This window comes from Sinocyclocheilus rhinocerous, unplaced genomic scaffold (genome assembly GCF_001515625.1).
Source record: "Sinocyclocheilus rhinocerous isolate Xijiao unplaced genomic scaffold, SAMN03320098_v1.1 scaffold77, whole genome shotgun sequence".
Taxonomy (NCBI): domain Eukaryota; kingdom Metazoa; phylum Chordata; class Actinopteri; order Cypriniformes; family Cyprinidae; genus Sinocyclocheilus; species Sinocyclocheilus rhinocerous.
The window spans coordinates 1,453,427-1,474,395 of NW_015635045.1; the positions used below are offsets into that span (position 1 = coordinate 1,453,427).

Sequence of the window (20,969 nt, forward strand, 5' to 3'; positions counted from 1 at the left end):
GATGACTGAATGCCTATGCAAGCTGCTGCTACTGCACAAGAGACTGAACTGCTGAGCTCCATTAATTAGGCATACAAGTAGCAAGGCGAATGGCTATTTTATTCTAACACGGTGTCTATGCCAGACGCGAGCAGCACAACATGACAAAGTCAATAGACCCGTTACGATAGGTAAAGCTGTCCGCAATGTATGCAGTGTGATACGGCCAACGCAACAAAACTTCTGCTACTGCTGCTATTGATCATATTCACTAACATTTCAATACCGAGTTGAAGTACATGCTGTTGCTGTTAATGATATTCACAATATTGTAGTAGGAATTTACTGTGCGAGCTGTTGCGGTTGTAATATTTAATCAGAATTTACGAAGCATAATCTACTGCTGCTGCACGAAACCTGCTGCAAGCCCTGTTGAATAAGCAAAGCAATAAATGCCTATTGCACTTTAAAGAGTTAATTTACCCTCCATGAGTTATCACTAAAATTTCATGCAACTAAAGCGCTTTTTGCTGCCGTTGCTATGTTAGCAACAATAATATGACTTGCTATGCATGCTGCTGCTAATATTATTTCTAACCTTGCATCTGAATTTGCTATGCATGCTATACAATTTGCTAACATTGCGATCTGAATAGCTATGCATATTGCTGCACAAAAATACTTAGAATTGCTACTGCCCCGTTTTAAATGAACAAACACAACCAATTAATGCTTATTTCGCTTTGAAGAATTCGAGTTATCACTAAAATTTCATGCAACTAAAGCGCTTTTTGCTGCCGTTGCTATGTTAGCAACAATAATATGACTTGCTATGCATGCTGCTGCTAATATTATTTCTAACCTTGCATCTGAATTTGCTATGCATGCTATAAAATTTGCTAACATGCAATCTGAATAGCTATGCATACTGTTGCAGAAAAGTACTTAGAATTGCTACTGCCCCTTAAATAACCTTAACACAACCAATTAATGCTTATTTCGCTTTGAAGAGTTCTATAAACCCTGTTGAACTGAATAGCAAAGTAATAAATTGCCTATTTCACCTAAAAGTTCACTACCATCTAAGCGTTATCTTATCACTGAAATGTCATGCAACTAAATGAAATTTGTGCTGCTGCTGCTATATTAGCAACAATAATTGGATTGCCATGCAGACTGCTGCTAATATTTCTAACATTGCATCTAAATTTTGCCATGCGTGCTGCTGCTATTAAAATTCACTAAACTATCGATCTGAATAACTATGCATACTGCTGCTATGCTGCACAAAAGTACTTAGAATTGCCATAAGCATCTTTATTAACAAGCAAACACAATCAAATAATGCCCATTTCGCTTTGAAGAGTGCACAAAATCTACTGTAAGTAGATTTAAGCCCTGTTAAATAAGCAAATAAATAAAATGCCTATTTCACTTTAAAGGGTTACTTACCCCATGCGTTATCACTGAAATTTCAAGCAACTGAAGTACTTTCTGCTGCCGCTGCTATATTAGCAACAATAATTTGACTTCCTGCTGCTAATATTATTTCTAACATTGCATATGAATTTGCTATGCGTGCTGCTGCTATTAAATTCGCTACCTGCGATCTGAATAACTATGCATACTGCTGCTACAGCTGCACAAAGGTACTTAGAATTGCTATAAGACCCTTTTAAATAAACAAACACAAATGATGCCTATTCGCTTGAGTTCACATACCATCCATTTTTAGTCACTGAAACTTCAGCAATTGTAAGTCGCTTTGGATAAAAGCATCTGCAAAATGAATAAACGTAAATATAAACTATGGTCTACCTACTGCTAGCACAACTAAACGCATAATTTGATTTGCTATGCATACTGCTATTAACAATTCGCTAATAACACAATCTGAATTCTATGATACTGCTGCTACACTCCATGAAAATACCATAATTGCTTTAAGCCCAACTGAATACACAAATAGTAAATTCCAGTTTAAGAGTGTCCTACTATTAGCTTAATTGAACATGGTCTACTGATTGGAAATTATTATTAGTAGTAGTATCTTTATATTTTAAACGAATTAGGGAGATATCTCCTGTAAGCATCTGTCTTTCAAGACAGCTCTGCTCCTGGCCTTGGCTTCCGCCAAACATGTCAGTGATTTGCACGGGCTCTCTGTTCATCCCTCGTGCACTAATTCTCTTGCAGTAACTAAGGCCTAACCCGGCCTTTATGCCAGAGTGCTTCCCAGCTTTCACGTGTAAAGTGTTTGAGCTTCTGCTTTTCATCCTCCTCTGCGGAGGATCAGAGGCTAAATGCGGGGACCAGCTGACAGGACCAGCCCTTTCAGGAGGAGTGATCTGCTCTTCAACTAATGGGCCCCCTGAACATGGGGAAAATCCATTTCTAAGTAATGCCTCTCTCATTGGTTCGTGGAAGCCATCTCTCTGGCATATGAATCAAATGGAGTGCGGCCATGTGGGCCTCATCGAGTGCAATTCACTAGGGACATAGTGGCCTTGCCAGCTCCATTTAAAGGGGTTTCCTTGCAGGACATTTGTGCCGCTGCAAGCTGGGCCTCTCTACACACATTTGTCAAATACTACCGGCTTGATGTTACCTGCACCCCGGTAGCTTACTCTGTTTTAGGTGTGGGCTCTTTGTAGCCTTGTGCCCTTAGACCCTTTACACCTTTTTAAGCCTGGGTTGTCCAGCCCGGCTTATTCATCTCATTAAGCAGGTCATCTGTACCCTCCCCTGACACATTATTATATTTGTATATGTATGTATGTATATGTCAATATATACATATGTATATTTCTATAATATATGCCTTGGCATTATGTTGTTAGGTCTAGTATGCATGTTACCACATGTCATTTCTTACATGGCCGGTATTGCATTCTCACTTTGTGTAGGGTCAGGTACTTGGTGACGTGTCGAGCACCGCCTTGCCAGGTGACCGTCCTTTGGCTTACAGGGCCTCGCTGTGAGTATACTGGACAACTGGGGAGTTGTCCATATCTCCCATAGGTGGATCTCGAACACGAGATGATGAAAGAGAACAATAGGTTACGGTTCGTAACCCTGGTTCTCCAAAACATCGAGTGGAGAGATCCACCAAGTTTGCCCCACTTGCTGCACGAGAAGTGAATATGCTCACTGAGGAAAGGTATCGCGTGCAGGGGCTATATACGCTTGGTTAAGGGGCGTCCCCTTACCTGCCATTGGGCACGCGCACGCAGCTAGGCAAGAAAACATACAATCTACCTGAGGGATGACTTCTTTCACAATTTCACAGGCCAGTGGTTTGTGTGTAAAATTCCTTTTAGAATAATTGTACATAAATACGTTAAGCAAACAAATGAGATTTTTTCTGAGAACCTTTTATACACCTTTTATATACTTAACTGCAGACATGGAGATGATGCACAGGATGTGGTACAGTACAAATATTTTGAGCATCCCTTATTCTGTCCCTTATTTTCCTATAAAGAATCACAATTAACCCTTATTTTCCTTTATGACATGCCTAGTTATATTGTTAGGAAAAGTTTAAATTGTGTGAATTTTTAACTACTGTTTTAACTACTTGGTCTGTAATTAATTACTTCTTAAATAAAAAAAAAAGAGCAAAACACTCTTTGTGGTGAAAGGAGCATTGCGATAAGACGATCTTGAGGCTTACTACTGAGTAATTTTAACATTCACAACATGCAAACATCAATAAAACTATTAAAGTTATTAAAAACAATCAACATGTAGCAAGAAACACAACAAACTAGTTTTGTATCCGATTTAGTTTGTAGGCACTGCACTTTGCTTTTGCAATAGTGGTGTAGTTGTTTAAGGTCATCCAAAGGCAGAGTGCAGTATCTGCATTTTGGTGGTCAAAGCTCACATCAGTGGTCATGGTTTTTATCTATAAAAAATTTCATCCTAAGGCTTTAAAAGAATGCATTGCCACTAATCTACCCACAATATGTTTGACTGGCTGATGTAAAAACTTTAAAGGCATTTTTCTCAGTTTCAGTGTTTGCGTAGTTACTGCACTTTGCCTTTGTAGGGCAGTATATATTTATGCTGGAGTTTTGACCTCTTTGGATACCTACCTCAAAATTCAATGGAAGAGAGAAAAAAGGCTATTGTAAACAAAAACTGCCATACCAGAGAGTTGGTAATCTTCATATTATGTGCACTGCAAACTCTTTTTATAGGCTGTAATACGGTTATATATGAAGAATTTCACATTCTTCCAGTCCCGGTTCTTTAGAGCTCCTGGTTCAGCCTTTAAACACTTCTCACAGTCACTCTTTCCTGGTACAGTAAAAGATGTGATGAATCGCATCATGTGCCTTTCCACCGCCTGCACCTCTGTCTGCTGCCAGGGATTTTTCTTATGGGTAGTTTGACCTTAAAGCGGTGAAAAAAAATTAACAAGATAAATGAGGGTGTGTGCTGGAATTCCGATCCAAAGTTATGAATCTTATAACAGTATTTATATGATCAGCATATTATTTCAAATGACAGTAAAGTTACTTGAAGTTGAGCTGCTTCTACAGTATGAGTAATGTAAGTTTTTACTATGCATCTATTCACTCAATAACTGCTCTAGGGGTTAGTTATTGGTGATGATTTCATTATTAAAACAGCCAAAGTTACTAGTCCATTTAAAGTACCTAGTAGATTTTAGCAACAACCAAGTAACCTTAACAACTACAGATGGGTTTCTGAGCACTGTAATCTTGATCAAAATCAGCATTTAGGCCTGGTTTCACAGACAGGGCTTAGACTAAGCCAGGATTAGGCCATAGCTCAATTAGGACATTTAAGTAATTTTTATTAACGTGCTTAGAAAAAAACATTACTGGTGTGCTTTTTGAGACAAAACAAAGGCACTGATATATTTTAAGATCAGTCAGTGCAAGTTTCTTTCAGTTGAAACAGCTCAGACTTACATTTTAGTCTAGGACTAGTTTTAAGCCTTGTCTGTGAAACCAGGGGTTAGTGATTTAGGGCCTCGTGTATAAAACTTTGCATAGATTTCATCCTTAAAATCAGATTTTGTTCAAGGGATGTCAATCCCATAATCAATCGTAATTTAAATTAATTATCAATTAATCGTTACCCTTCATACTGCCAGATGGCATATAGTCACCGGCATGACAGGATGTGCAAATGCCACACAAAACTCGCTGTTTTCAAATGGTATCATGATGCTCGTTGTAGTACTGTATTTTAAAACACAATCACAACATTTGCAATTAACATTATCGCCATCTAAAGTAAAATGATCGCAAACGTAACTATGCCGCAAATTAATAATTTGTTCCCACAACATATTAATTTGTTTCCTTATTTCCCCTATTTGTTCCCACAATTCAAGAGTGATAATGAAGTGGCTTGGAAATCATTACATTAAAATTCTGGATTCATGGCCAGGTAACTCCCCGGATCTTAATCCAATGGAGAACCTATGGTCAATCCTCAAAAGCCGAGTGGACAAGCAGAAGCCCACAAATTGTGATCAACTCCATACACTAAGGCAAGAATGGAAAGCCTTCAGTAAGGATTTGACCCAGAAACTGATATCCAGAAGCGAATTACAGAGGCCATGAAGGGTCAACATTGTAAATATTGACTCTTTGCATATTTAGCATAGTTCAATGGCCATTTCACAAGTTTTATGTGCTGTCCAAGGAGAGGACTCTGAGCTGAGAATATGGCCTGAACTTAAGAGTACTCCCCCATATCCCAGGCTGGGACAGAAATAGTCAAGATTGAGGAGTTGGGGTGGTCGAGAGATACCGGAAAACTGCCGTAGGGACAGAGGTGAGCTGGCTATATATAATAGGTCTCCTCTCATGCTAATTGGGTAGATTATCTGAACGTGCTCCTCTAGAATTTGTTAAATTAACATCATTTTGTGACTATGCAATGTTTATATATCAGGCCACTGGCCTGAGGCATGGAAATTGGGAATATTCTTGGAATGGGCTATTCCTGCTACTGCAACATTTGGCCCTTTCTAGTTTAATTTGTAGACTGACAGTGCATCTTCAAAAAGCAGCAGACATAAACATTACTGACATAAAAATGTGTAGAGAGTTCACCTTGAAAACAAGGCCTCACAGCACTGGGTCCTGAAGGTGGTGATGGGGATGGTGGTTTTTGTCTTTTGGGTGGTGGTGGCATGTCATTCCTCTCGGCAGGAGGAAGTGCCTCCTCTGCTATTGGTTCTATGGAAAATTATAAAAATATTATCAATTCAATATTTTCAGAAAGATATACTTTACGTGTACTATACAAGGCAGACAATACACTTTAATACACTGTATACACAATACACTTACATAAAACTTATGTAATTTGCAGTACTAATGGCTTTAAAATATAATTAGTGCATAAACATGCAATAAACCATAAAGTGTGCATTTCTGTACATCATTGCAAGTATAATTGAACCACATAATATTCAATTAATGAATGGGGAATCTTTCATGTTATTTTTATTTTCTCTTGACTGATATTGCTCATGAAGTTTACTTTTAAAGGGGTCATATGATGCTGCTAAAAAGAACATTATTTTGTGTAGTTGGTGTAATGAAATGTGTTTTTGCGGTTTAAGGTTCAAAAAACTTATTTTCCACATACTGTACATCGGGGATGGGCAACTGGCGGCCCGCAGTGTCTTTTAGTACGGCCCGCTGGATCATATTAGACTCGGATGATCAATTTTAAAGGGGTCATATGATGCTTTTTTAAAGATCATTATTTTGTGTATTTGGTGTAACAGAATATGTTGACATGCTTTAAATTTTTACCAAGTTCAAGGGGATACCCGGTTTGGATTGTTTGGAAATCTGTATTTTATTTAAATTGCCATTTACCGGGGAAACCACTAGATGCGCAGTTCCGAAAGTGAAACCTGCAGGCAGAGAACGAATTTGCTTTTTCAATAAGCCCATCTTCTATTTTTGCTACATATTTTTAAATGTGAACCAGTGGATCGACAAAAAGCTAATGCATTATAAAAATCAAAAAAATTAAGACACTAAGATATATTTATATGTTATTTAATATAATAATTAATTGATAATTGTTTAAATTAATATAATAATTGATACTTTTGACTCATCCCTTTACAGCGTCTCCCTGACATGGCTGCATTAACACTACTGCTGTTCCTGAAACCACGCTTTCTTTCTTTGCGTGCACATTTGGGCGGCATTATGCTAATATTTCCACATAGTGATGTAGATATGTGGGGGCGTGTTAGAATGAGCCGTTTTAGGTAGGCGTGGCTGACTCTTAACTTTTATAAAGAATATCTCTTTGGATTTGAGACTTTAGACTTTGCAACTTTACAGATCTTCTTTATGCACCAAGAGCTTGTAATACTCCAAAGAGAAAGGAAAAATTGAAATCGCATCATATGACCCCTTTAACTGTGAAGCCTGCTCAGGAAAAGTGTTTGATAGTAATACAAACCATAAACAGTAGATGAACAGTGTCCCTCTTGTATTATCCGGTCTTCATCACTTTCCAGAACTTTTTCTGTTGAGGCCAAACAAAGTACAACTTAACAATGTGATTTAGCAGAAAGGAATATATGGTAAACACAGAACAAGAAAACAAAGAAAAAAAAAATCAACAAACACACCATCAGGATCAATCACAATTTCATCCAAGTTCTTGCCATGGAACACAGCTAATCTTCCTTGTTCGAGAGCCATTAGAACTTTGCAGATCTTGGCGAGTTGCAGGGTCTTCTCAGGGAGTCGGCAGAATTCACGATGAATTTTTATATCATGTCCAAGAAAGTTTGCAAGCTGGTCCATCTCCGTTTCTGTCATATTCAGCACTGTTGAAAGGACTGCAGCATGCTTTCGCAGTCTGGTAGATGTCAGTGATTTGGGACACTTTGCACCACATGCTTTTGCAAAGCCACGGAGGCAGTCTGACCCTCGGAAATGTGTCATGGCTTCTGGTCTTGCAAACATGTAACCATTGTCTTTTAGAACCCCACAAGGCTCTCTCTGCTTAACAAGGAGTTCTAAGGAACACAGCATTTTTGGAGTCAGAAGAATTGGAACTGGTTGACCACACTTTCCCATGGTGATAATCCTTGAGAAGTGTCTGCAGAGTTTTTTTTCTACTTCGGACAGTGCCCAGTCCACACCGTCATGTGGATCAGAAGTGTCTCTTGAAAAAAACTCAGACAATGGCATGCTCGCCACCTCTCCTCCCCTGCGCCGGTTAAAGAGAATTATCTGGGCTAGACAAACCTTTGCCAGCGCCATCCAGGCTTTAGTAGAGGAACTTTCAGAGAGTGATTTGTACCACTCATCTTGCACTTGACAGAGATATGTGTGCATTTTTTGGACATCTTCAGTAAAGGGCATGAGAGCGGGCACATTCCACTTTGCTTCCCTAATATTCCTCAATGCTGTGTCTAAGATCATTTCGTTCCACTTTTCCTGATGGACGTCTTGAAACTCACTGGCATTCTTCGCTCGCTGTTTGTCATTTGACAATAAGCCCTGAGCTTTTAAGAGTTTGCTTACTTGAAGCAGAGAATTCCCAAGCTTCTTTGCAAGTGATGGAATCATAAACTTGTCAGATTCATACCCACATGTATACTTGACAGCTTTGACAGTCTCCATGTACTTCTTTGGATTCACACAATCTTCCATTGTTTTTAAGGAGGTGACTCTCCTAGCATTGTGAACCAACCTTCCCAATTCTCGCATCTTGTCTCGCACACACCGTTTATTCTTGGCTGATAGCCCACCTATGTTTAACAAATGCTGACCAATATCAATAATTACTTTGTCTTTTTTTATTATATCTGTGATTGGGTCAAGATTCATGCCACTAATTACTTCCCATAGTTGTTTAGTCATGTTTGAAGGCACAGGCCCTGTGTATATACACATCGACTGAACACGTTTTTTTCCTGGTTTGAGGGGGACCGATTGAGGTTGAAGTATACAAGTGCGCATATGTCGCCACAGGACCTTTCTTGCAAAAAGTCCTTGACAGTATGCACAATGCATGAAATCTTTTCCCTGCGCTTCTTTGGATGGCCGTTTATATGGCACTAGTTCCCCCTTTCCTGATTCCATAACAGCAGCATTGTGAACATAGTTTCCTCTGTTGCGAATATAATCTAGCTGTTTTTTTCTCTCCTTGGAACTCTTTGGAAAGCTTAGCGCTTTAGCCACATCGGATTCATTTGCATGTGAACTTTCTAGATGCCTTGCCATCTTAGCATAAGGCTTACAGCAATACAAGCAGTAATGTCTCTTGTTGTACACTCTACTAACACCTCTTTTTTGGTAAGCGCTAACAACTACGCCATCTATTGCATTCTGACTTGAACATGGTTCTTCTGTTCCAGATGCTTCAGATGCAAGGCTGTGCCTTTTTTCTGGTGTTGCTGTGTCACAGTCAAGGGAACTCAGTGAGCCAGAATCATCAACATCCAGTTCATCATAAAGAAGCTGAAGTTTTGTCTGGTTTGGTATAAGATTAGCATCACTGTCAAAGTCACTTTCAGAAGTGGTGTCTGTAAAGTAATCATCTGAACTCTCTGGTGTAGAATCAAAAAGTTCAACAGAATCTTCAAGATCTTTGTCTTTCATCTAAAACGATAATGATTAGAAATGTCACAGTTAATTAATTGATCAGTAATTTAACAGACGCTGTGTGATAATTCATTGTTCAGGTACATTAATTAAAAACCAATTAAATGCTTTTGGGCTTAAATAAAGGTGATTCAAAATTCTTGAAAGTGATGATCTTTGATCTTTTGAAGTCCAAATGATTTATCACCTAAGAATATATTAATATTTTATAGTAGCATACATAATAATAATAATTATATTATATAATATTAGATATTACATAATTCACTGAGTAATTAATGATGAGAATCAATTTGAGATTTTTTAGCTCTAAGCAAAAGCCCTGTTCAATACAAAATGACTTTTGTTGCGACTTCAACTTACTATTATACTTTTAGTCTGTCTCAGTCTTGGTACAAAAATCTCATTTTCATTTTGGAGCTGTGTCACAATCTGTAAACAAAAAGCAAAAGTATAAACAACACTTTACATTATTACGGTATTTGAAATTTAAAAATATACATTTGTTTAGGTTAAATATGCTTGAAAAAACACTTAAACATGACAATGAGAGAGAGTGGATTTCTAAATCTTTAGTGATAAATGTGAACATACTTGTTGAGGAGAGTTATTTTGACCAGTAGCATCACTGATCCGAGTCTGTGACCTGGGGGAAGGATCAGAGTCACCTTCTGCCTTGGTATTAGCAGCAATGCTGGTCGTCTGTAAAAGACAATGGGGAAACACAGGAGATAAATATGATGTAGATGCTGCATGACGTCCGAATAAAAATCAACTTCATTTTAAAACCTGTGAATGATAAAACTGGCCCTAAATATAAGACTACCACTAATGTGTTGCAACAATACAAGCTATTCTGAACACAGTGTGCTGTGCAACATACTTGTGTTCTCCATGGGTAGTCTTCTCCTCCATAATCATATGTAATTTCTTCTCCTTCTTTAATGTCATTCAGGGCAAACAAACAAAGGTGTATCTTTCCATTCACATCAATTTTCTTCATCTCACAGTTTGGATGTTTGTGGTCATCATTAACTATCCGCCCAAACGATCCATCTTCTCTAGAGGCATCAATACTTAATATGAAAACAAGAAAAGGATAAATACATGATTTATAATACATCATCACAAATCAGTGCCTCATTTACTATAATACAGCATAAAAATATAGCTTTGGTGCAACTTGACTTCTTACCTCCATGTTTTCCCTCTCCACTTAAACTCAAATATAAATGCAGCACTGGATGTGTGGTAACGTTTTCTTCTGCTCTGCAACTCTGCATCATTTATTATATCTCCCCTATATTCAACAACAAATTCACCTTTGCAAATGGAACCCTTTGCAAATAGACCATGCCCTGCAAAACACATCAAAAACATTTTCAAAAAAAACAAAAACAAAAACAGGAAAACCTATAGATCTAAAACATCATCAACTAGTCTATGAAAATACATGCTACAAAATTTTTAAAAAGCATCTTGCAGAAAGGATACCAACAATTACACACACACTAAAAAAGACATCAACAGTTGGTAGCTGATTAAAAATATTCTGCAACCAGGTGCCTATTTAATGCACATATGACAGTTATTAACCAATAAATCACACCAGACACCACCTTACCTTTCACTGCATTGATATACTTCACCTCTAATTTGAATGTTTTGTCAGTCTTTGAAACAATATGATGCATGACATCCTTAAGGGAGCTGATTCGTGATGACTGCAAGAAAAAAAAAGTGTGAAACTGTGAACTACTGTGAAAATAGGGGGACATGAAGAATAAAACTAGAATGTTCAATAAGCAGATAAGAATGCTCTTGTAATGTAACACTGTTCTGTATAATAGTTATGTAACATTAATTATAATGTTATCATAATGCATCGATGAAACACAAGAAATCAGAAATAAGGTTCAGTTAAATATCTGACACAATGCTAGCCTTGAGGGCATCAACACAAACTCATTATTTTCATATAATCCCAGGTAGCCTTGGGCAATTATTTAACTACTTATTTGAACCTTATCCCAACTGCTCTATTGGACAATCTCACCACACAAACCCATGTTTATCTGAACCACTGTCATAACATTTAATCATTCATAATTTTAAAAGTTTAATCATTTTGTCATTCAAAGCTACTCACCAATTCATTGTTTTTGTTTTCCCCCCCCAAATTTTACTTAATTTCTTTGTGAAGCACTTAGGTTAAGATCTGTGGCTTGTATATGTCGTCTATAAATTCACTTAAATGTAAAAACAAATATTGATCTTCAAGTCTACATATAATCCACACCCCCCTCGGAATGCCCTGTCAAGAAATATAAAATAAGAATTTTTTTTAAAATAATTGTCATATTTAATGTATTACATATTATTAATGTATTGTATGTATTAATGTATTAAAACTTTAAAAGTTAAATGTTAAAATTTCTTTATATAAAATAACCCACCCCTGCCCCCTTCCAGTACTAACGCTAACTAGACAAAAAAAAAAACACAGACTAATATTAACAGAATCACTCCATTAGCAGCCATTCAGGCTAAATATTTGACAAGACTCTTCAGTTAAAATTATGATTGTGCGATCGCTAGTTGGAAAAACATAGAAACATTTCATGTCTCACAACAGTTAATTAGTGCTAACTAGCTACCTATTTATATCTAATTAACCTCATTGGTTGGATACATATATGCTTACCTTGTGTTTCACTTTTTATCCTCTGCAAAAGTTCTTAGATCCTTAGTTGGCATCTCCTGCAAATAATCTTCTTCCTTGTTCTCCGTATGTAGTGTCAATTTAACACTTACATTTTCATTTTTCTGCTGAAATTCTTGCTAACGAGGACTAGGAAGTGGGTTGTACCCAAACATATTTGGAATATTTGTGTGTGTGAAGAAGTGACTGCATTATGAGCCAGAATTGTTTTGGGGTGCAACTGAGCACCCCTTACACACACACACCTCTACTGATAAATGTGTAATGGACCAATGTAAAAAAAAAACTTCACCAGCAACTTCAGAATAGCTCCTCTATTCATTTAAATGGGTTTACCTTATGGAGACCTGATTTTTGGTCCCCATGATGTAACCGTAAACAGATTTTTGTCCCCACACTGTGACGATCATCAGAACACACAAACACATACACCTGCAAACACACAAAACCAAAACTTACCATGTCTGATTCCCAGTCCTCATTTGTGTTTGTAGATTTTTCCTCATTCCAGTCCTCCGTCTACAGTTGGAGACAACAATCAAACTACATAAAACTACATTTAAATGATCACTTTTGTGAAATGTGTCATTAGGGGGTTCTAAAGACCTGTACGGTTTGGCTTTGTGTTTCATTGCTGGGGATAAAACTGCTGTAATTTTGCGCTTCAGCATATTGATTTAATACTGCTGGGACGCTGCTCTCAGTGGACCAGGGCCCGGATGATAGGCTCCATGGAGAAGGACCCGGAGGAATCACAGCAGAAACGGGATCCCTGTCAAGAGAACGGGGACAGTCGTGTTGCTGAATCATTTTAAGTAGAAACAATTCAAAATTCTAACGTTACCTTTTGTACTTACTGAATTAAGTCTTCATCTAAAGCCGAACTCCACTCGGTGTGTTTTTCACTTTCCATTGACAGGCAAACTCAGCGACACAAGACTCCGGATCTGAGATACAATATTGAGGATTTTATACCTAAGCCGCAGTATATTCATGAACGCGTCTTAATATATACCCACGATGCACTGGTTTTAAATCATTTTCACAGTGAAATATGAGCGCCAAAAGCAGAGTTAACAATAGCGCACAGAAATTAACCAAAACTTACACTAAACATTCAAAGAGTTGGTCTTGATGGTCAAATGACATACAGTATACTCATTGTATACAGTATGTAATCTAAATAAATTAAATGAATAATGATCTTTTTTTAAAAACGAAAAGAACAGACAACTGTCGCAACCTCCATGACATCATCTAAACCTGTTTTACTTCCGGGACGTCAAGTGACGGCGCACGCGTTCTTCTTCTTCTTCTACTTCTGGCGTTTCATGAAGGTATGTAGGTTTCCACCACCTACAGGGCTGGAGTGTGGAACATTGACTAAATCCTATTAAATAGACCTACTTTTCTTGAAATATCTCATTAATGTGTTATATATTTTATGATGATTCAATTCATTACATAGTAGGCTAGTGTTTTAAGTGTAAGATTTCCTATGCCCATTTTTCTTCATTCTTCCAACAACTGTGAACCCTTTCCCTTTCGTACGCAGAACAAAACAGTTTCTGTTGACTTACTACAATTCCTGCAAATAAGAAGATTTACAAATCATTTTAAGAAATTAATTTTAAGTCAGTAGCCAAATAAGCAGTATGTTCCCATAGGATGGATTTGACTCCCCTCCAAGATACCTTGAAAGATATACTTTTGGAAAGGACTCATACCAGCAAAATGAAGTCCCCATAATATGCCCAGAGCATGATCAGAATGAGGACAAGTGTTCTTAACTATGCTCGCGGTCAGGAAAACTGACTGAAAACTGTTTGCTCAAATGCATGTCAATGAGTGGAGAAATATTTCTCTAGTGTATGCAAATGAGCAGGGACTACCAATGGGAGTGCAGATTGTGATCTGCCCGATACAGTCTGAAAGATAGGGAGAGAAGGAACACATTCTAGAAACCAATGGCACATTTAGCTTCTGCTTTATCTGACATTTTGCAGATTGTGTAACATTAATTTGATCATGATCATCAAGTTATAGTTACCTTTTCGAGTTAATGCTTCCCACTACTTCCTGTTTCTGTCTAGTCAGAGACTGCACTGCTGTTTGTATATCCAAGCACACCATCATCAAGGGATGTGGGGAAGCATGGTCTGACTATAGACGGAAAAGGAAGTGCAGAAGAGAAAGAAAACCAGCATCACAACTATTTTTTTCAACCTCAGAGAGTGTGATATATGATTCTAACAACTATGTGCATGTGCAATTACTAAAGTGCTTGCGAGTGTGATGGAGCTGCAGCAGCGTTTTTCTGTGTCCGTGAATGATTATGAAGAAAGTGAAGGAAATGCAGAGAAGAGGAAGATGCAGAAAAATTATGATGTTAGAACAGAAGATCTTTATCAAAGTCTTCAGTTCCCAGCTACTGCACACCATGGAACTATTAACAGTACAACACTGCTCTCAGGTAAGGCAACAGAGGATGGATAAATGGATGGAAAAAAAAACTTTTAATGTAATTTACAGTTAGTGCAATCTTATTAATCTCTAATAATCTCTGTTTAACAGAAAGAAAGTATGTGTTTTTACTGTTTGCTGTGAACATTCTTATCTCAGCCATCATCCTTGTCATTGTGGGTCTAAATTGTAAGTATCATGGCACAGTATTTGAAATTCATTGAGGCACTAAATAATAATCTAGAAAAAAAATGTGTCAGTAAAATATTTCACATTTCTGAATATCATGTTTTCCCCCTAGACTCTCACAACAGAGAAACACAACCAATAAAAGGACAAAAAGGTTCATTTTAATTTTTACTTACTGGTGTAAAAAATGTACTTACTGGATATAAACTGATTCAAACTGATTCACACATACTTCATTATTAGATTAACTCCAGTGTGTTACATTTCTATCTTAAATCAAAAAACTGTAAAAATGGGTTTCTTGTGTGTATGTGTGTTTTTTATTACTGTCAACTAACAAACTATTCTATATTTCATACTTACTATTCTTTGATATCTTTCAGAAATGTGGCTTCTCCATGACAATGTGTTTTATTTGTTCTGGAGTGACCACAGTGATTGCCGTGCTGCTGAGAGCTTCTGTTCTAAGAGAAATGCCAGTCTGGCCATTTTAACTGAGCATAACAAGGTGCAGCAGCTATTCATACACTTTCCTCTCTTTCTCCTTTAAATGTGAACACATCGTTGAATGTATATGTGTACATGGGCAGGTCTGGTTGATATCTAGAACCAATGGAAAGCAATTTTTGCTCTCAAGAGCCTCATCAGATGGATCTGGATACACTGCTTCTCCATCAATGGTAATGCATTTGAAATTTTTGGTTTTATTTAAAAATTTTGTTTTCATATTTGTGAAAGATTTTTCTGAACAATTATCAAAATTGAAAAAGTTTTTTAAAGCTGTTGGAAGTTTGTAAAACTGAGAGCTTGAAAAACAATTTTTAAAATACTTTATATATGAATGACTACATGACCAAAACGGATGACTGTTTTACACAAAACTGTGAGAACAGTGAGAAATTATGTTAGAAAGTGTGTGATCTATGGTTTGTGTGTGAGACAGTGGGGAAAAAGTGGGGGAAAAAATATTGAAACATTTTTTTTAAAGTAGGACTTATTAAAGCAAAAAAGTATTATTGTCTTACATGAATCTAATATGAATTATAGGTGTTTTAATTCACATTCTAAGAACATTTTATTACATTTCTAAAAAAAAAAAAAAAAAAATTCTGGTTGTGCCTCAGGATGATGAAGATCATGAGTGTGGCATCATGACTGATGATGTTGACACAGACCATGGAGAAGGATTTGTGTGTGAGAGGAGAGTGAATCCCATAGTCTAAAATTGTGCAGACTTTGGCATCTTTTGAAGCTGTAATGGATGTAGCCTACTGGACAGCTACTTGGCCCAAAGTTCAGCTTCCAGACAGCATGCATATGTGTTGTACTTCATTTATCTTGTTTTATTTTATTAAAACTCTTCTCTGTAACTAGACAGAATAGCTGTATTGTCTCCAGAAGTTCCAGATAAGAGGTTGTGTCCCTTCAAGGCTTTCAATGACATTTTTAAAAAGCGATAATTTTCTATTCTCTTTTTCTTGTTTTAAGAACACTTGATGATTTTGCTTCTAGGCAGATGGAATCAGGGAGATCTTTGGAGATGTCTAAGGTTATTCAATAAGTACATGTAAATAAATTAGCTAATTTCTTATGGTGGGCATAAGCCTATAAGAATATAGCCTATATTGCATTTTTTTTTCTTTAGCCACTATATGAATTACTTGATGATATGGTGGTGAAAACCGTGTCCAAAGGAGAGTATAGAATGTAAAGCATGAGAACCGAGCCACTGTTTTGATAGGCTACTCAAAATATCTTAGCAGGGGTGGCACTTATTTTTAGTCAACACAACCACAAGCGATAGCTACTGAGCATCACAACTAATTTTTCAACCTCAGATCACGTGATGTGTGATTCTGTGCATGTGTGCCATTACTTCAGTGCTTGTGAGTGTGATGGAGCTGCAGCAGCGTTTTCCTGTGTCTATGAATGAATATGAAGAGAGTGAGACGACGCAGATGAGAGGTGCTTCTCAAACAGAAGATGTTTATCAGTGTCTTCAGTACAGACCTCCTGCAGCCCAAGGAACTATTAAAGGCAGAGTAAGTGATTTCTGGTAGCCAATGTTGATACAACACTGCTCTCAAGTAAGACAACATGGGAAGAATGGTTGGAATCAATAAATGGAATTAACTTGCATATAATTTGTAATCAAAACTATTGTATTAATCTCTATTAATCTTTGTTTAACAGAGCAGAGTGAAAGGAAGTATGTATTTTTACTGTTTGCCAAGATTCTTATCTCAGCCATCATCCTTGTCATTGCGGGCCTAAATTGTAAGCATCATGGCACAGCAACATTTTAAACTCACACACTAAATATGGATTTAAATATGGATTGTGACAGTAATGAGTACAGTTCATGTAGTTTCACTGAGTATTCATGAATATCACCCCCCTCCCCCAGATTTTCACAACAAAGAAACTCAACCAGCAAAAGGAGAAAAAGGTTAATTTTATTTATTTATCTATTTATACTGGTGAGAAGAAACTAATTTTGTTAACTATTTTTCAGCCTGTGTGAAACATTGAAAAGCTGGATAAACTGTGTGGCACATAGAAACTTACTTCATTATCAGATTATCAACAATTTGTTATATTTCTGTATCTTAAAAGTTCTCATATGTTATTGTTCTTAAAGGGGTCATATGATGTTGCTAAAAAGAACATTATTTTGTGTATTTGGTGTAATGAAATGTGTTTATGCGGTTTAAGGTTAACGCAAATCTTACCACATAGTGACGTAGACATGTGGGGGCGTGTTAGAACGAACCGTTTTAGGTAGGTGTGGTTGACTCTTAACTTTTATAAAGAATATCTCTTTGAATTTGAGACTTTAGTTTTTGCAACTTTACAGATCTTCTTTATGCACCAAGAGCTTGTAACACTCCAAAGAGAAAGGAAAACTTGAAATCGTATCATATGACCCCTTTAAGGCAGCGATAAGTCTTTTGAGCTAAACCACAAAACGGAAGTGTTAAAATGGGTCTGTTGTGGTTTTCCTCTGAAACAGTCCTACAAATGCTTATTAATACAAAGGCATTTTTAATGGTTTCTAGATTATTCAAATATTTATAATTTCTTCAAACTACAAACAAAAACATTTTATGTTTTTTTTAAGCAAAAACACTAAAACAAAAAAAAAAACAATAGTGTCATTGTTCGGCTGAGTACAGTTCAGTGTTAATTTAGTTCAGTTCAATTACTGTGTAAAATCTTCAATTATGAGTTCAATTCAGATGTAAAGTATCATCCAGCTCAGTTCAGTTCTCATCCAATAGTGTCGTTTCAGTCAATTCAGTAATATTACTGAAAATGATGTGTCCCCAACTAAGCAAGCCAAGGCAAGGCAACAATGGCAAGGAACCCAAACAGTGACAGAAATAATATATATATATATATATATATATATTGTGATGAATAACAACAGAACATATCTACTGGATTCTGTTTAACACAAAATTGCAGGGGACAGTGAAGAGACGTGCATGTGGGAACAGGAAGTGTGGTCGAGGGTTTGGTTGTGTGATTGTGTTTAAATGTAAAGAAGTGTGTGAGAAATAAAAAAAAAGAAATACATGTAGAAAAGATATTGAATATAATATACTGTAACTCAGTATAAATTTGAATAAAATATAATTAAATATAACAGAAATATTTAATGAGCAATAAAATTATTATTATTATATGTTTATCATTTCACATTCTGTGAACATCATTTTGATACATTTCTGTAAAAATGTCCTTCTGACTATGTTCTGGTTGTGCCTCAGGATGACGAAGATCATGGCTGTGACATCATGATGACTGATGTTGATACAGATCATGGAGAAGGATTTGTGTGTGAGAGGAGAGTGAATCCCATAGGCACAGCTTGCTTGTCTAAATGTTATGAATTTGGCTTCTTTTTTGTCTTAATCATCATTACTATTGCCACCTTCTTCTCTAGTAGCACTTGTCCTCATAACTCCAGTACTTCAAAGCGATCCAGGCCATGCCATCAATGGCTAGGAATTTTGAATTTGAGCTGTAATATGAATAGCTCCTTGGAACAAAGTTCAGCATCAAGAGAGCAAATATATGTCTTGTCTTTTTTAAAATTATTTTATTATATGTCTTTATTATTATTTTATACATTTATAAAATAATAACATTTATGCTTGAATTCACATTGTTTTTTTGTTTGTTTTGTTTTTTTGCTTCTTTGCTGTTGCTTATCTGTCTGTGCAAGGCAAAACTCATCTCTGTAATTAGACAGAATAACTGTATTGTCTCTAGAAGTTACAGATAAGAAGTTGTCTCCCTTCAAAACTGTTTTATTGTTTAATAAAAACAATAATTTTCCATTGTCTTTTTCTTGTTTTAAGAACACTTGATGAATTGGTTTCAAGGCAAGTGGAATCAGGCAATCTTTGGATATTTAATAAATTCAGATAATTTCTTATGATCACTTGGTTTCCGTTCTCTTGCTCATCCCCTGCATCTGCCTTGACTGACTGAATATTAGACTATATAAAGATCTAAAATGAAAACGTATTACATCAACTAGCTGACTGCTTTAGGCCTATGCAAACACCTTACAGAAGTGATCAAGTCTTAACGTTTCGCATTTCCCGGGTTCTAGCGCCCCCTTCCTGTTATGTTTTGAAGTGTTGAACCGTTTTAACCGTTGTTGCAAGTTACAAAACAACAACAAAACGTAAACCTAACTAGTAACATCACGCTGGTATCCTCACTTTAATTTTGTATCAAAATTATATTATGGCTATAGTGTTTCTATTCTTTGACAGAGCACGTTCACTGATCAGAAAGAGACCAATAGAACAGGCCATTATTCAGGTAGGCTATATCAAAGATATTACTTTATAACGTAGATCTTTGCACTAACTTAAACTGAAAATCATTTGTGGTTTTTATCGTTTCATATTTCATTGCAGTAGAAAGATGTTTCATAAGTAGTTATTGCGGCGTTAAATATCAAACAGTGATTTATAATGAAACGTTTATATACTGGTTACAGTTATTGTTCAGTTTGTATTTCATAAGGTTCACTGAGCATATGTACATTTCTCAAAACAGTTCATGCTTGTGTTACTCCATGTAGGAATGGAAACAGGAGATTCTCTGTCAAGGTGGCTGAACTCTGATGTCTTAATCGTGTTTGTGGTGTTGCTGTTGCTCCTCCTGCTGGTCATCTTTGCTGTCTGTTGGCTCATAAGACGACATCACACACAGAGACCCACAGAGTACTAAAACATACACACACACACACACACACACACACACACACACACAGAGAGAGAGATATGTTTACCATAAACACAATATCAATCCCATGTACATCAAGAGTGCTTGTTCCTGTTCCTGGGGATCTAATCTCCAGCAAAGGTCAGTTAGTCTTGATCCAACACATCTTTTTGTAATTTTGAAGTGTTCTTGAAGATCTTAATTAGTTGGTCCAGATATATTTGCAGGAAGGTACTGTAGTTCTCCAGGAGCAGGATTGAGCATCTCTGCAGCACATTTGGCCTATGCCTTCTCGCTTACATTACCATTGATCCCTCTCTTTTTCTCAAGGAAAATGGCCGAAATAGAGATTATTCCAGTTGATGGCACACACGTGGGGAACCCACCCAGATTTACCCTGAAGATTGTGACTGAGCAGATACATGCAACAGAGCTTGTGGAGATGTTAACTCGTAGAGATTGCTCTATTGAGCTTCCAGACCGCCATAACCCCTCTGTCTCTGCTGTTACAGAAGATGATGGCAATGATCAAGATTACACAGATGCATTACAGAATATATAAATCTTTGTGTAGATTAGAATTTTTTATCACAATATTTAGTTTACTTCAATTACTTAAATTAGAAATACAGAACTATGTACATAAGTAAATTGGTTATTCTTTTTAATCATTATAAAACAAACTTTATAATGACTTTATAATAAAAACAAACATTTATAATAATGAAATG

The 20,969-nt window shown here is 36.6% G+C and overlaps 2 protein-coding genes across 3 annotated transcripts in view; one reads left to right on the forward strand and one right to left on the reverse strand.

Moving 5' to 3' along the window:
• The window catches only part of LOC107746393 (RING finger protein 214-like), a 21,172-nt gene extending 7,570 nt beyond the window's left edge, over window positions 1-13,602 (reverse strand). Inside the window, exons 1-13 of one of the 2 annotated variants that reach the window (XM_016560600.1) lie at window positions 13,448-13,602; window positions 13,197-13,286; window positions 12,946-13,111; window positions 12,799-12,858; window positions 11,242-11,341; window positions 10,813-10,975; window positions 10,501-10,693; window positions 10,212-10,319; window positions 9,981-10,049; window positions 7,631-9,614; window positions 7,459-7,524; window positions 6,081-6,206; window positions 1,518-4,380 (exon numbers count right to left, since the gene is read on the reverse strand). In XM_016560600.1, the coding sequence (XP_016416086.1) occupies window positions 4,157-4,380; window positions 6,081-6,206; window positions 7,459-7,524; window positions 7,631-9,614; window positions 9,981-10,049; window positions 10,212-10,319; window positions 10,501-10,693; window positions 10,813-10,975; window positions 11,242-11,341; window positions 12,799-12,858; window positions 12,946-13,111; window positions 13,197-13,252 (3,315 nt within the window). In that variant the 5' untranslated portion in view covers window positions 13,253-13,286; window positions 13,448-13,602 and the 3' untranslated portion in view covers window positions 1,518-4,156. Of the gene's footprint in view, window positions 1-1,517; window positions 4,381-6,080; window positions 6,207-7,458; window positions 7,525-7,630; window positions 9,615-9,980; window positions 10,050-10,211; window positions 10,320-10,500; window positions 10,694-10,812; window positions 10,976-11,241; window positions 11,342-12,798; window positions 12,859-12,945; window positions 13,112-13,196; window positions 13,287-13,447 lie in introns of those variants that run through there. The other variant, XM_016560602.1, reaches the window with a different exon arrangement.
• On the forward strand, window positions 13,594-16,371 carry LOC107746395 (uncharacterized). Its single transcript, XM_016560604.1, has 7 exons — window positions 13,594-13,676; window positions 14,433-14,812; window positions 14,914-14,991; window positions 15,104-15,145; window positions 15,375-15,499; window positions 15,582-15,671; window positions 16,116-16,371. Exons 2-7 carry the CDS (start codon window positions 14,635-14,637, stop codon window positions 16,212-16,214), a joined length of 612 nt encoding a protein of 203 aa, XP_016416090.1. The 5' UTR covers window positions 13,594-13,676; window positions 14,433-14,634; the 3' UTR covers window positions 16,215-16,371.
• Window positions 16,372-20,969: the final 4,598 nt, after the last annotated feature.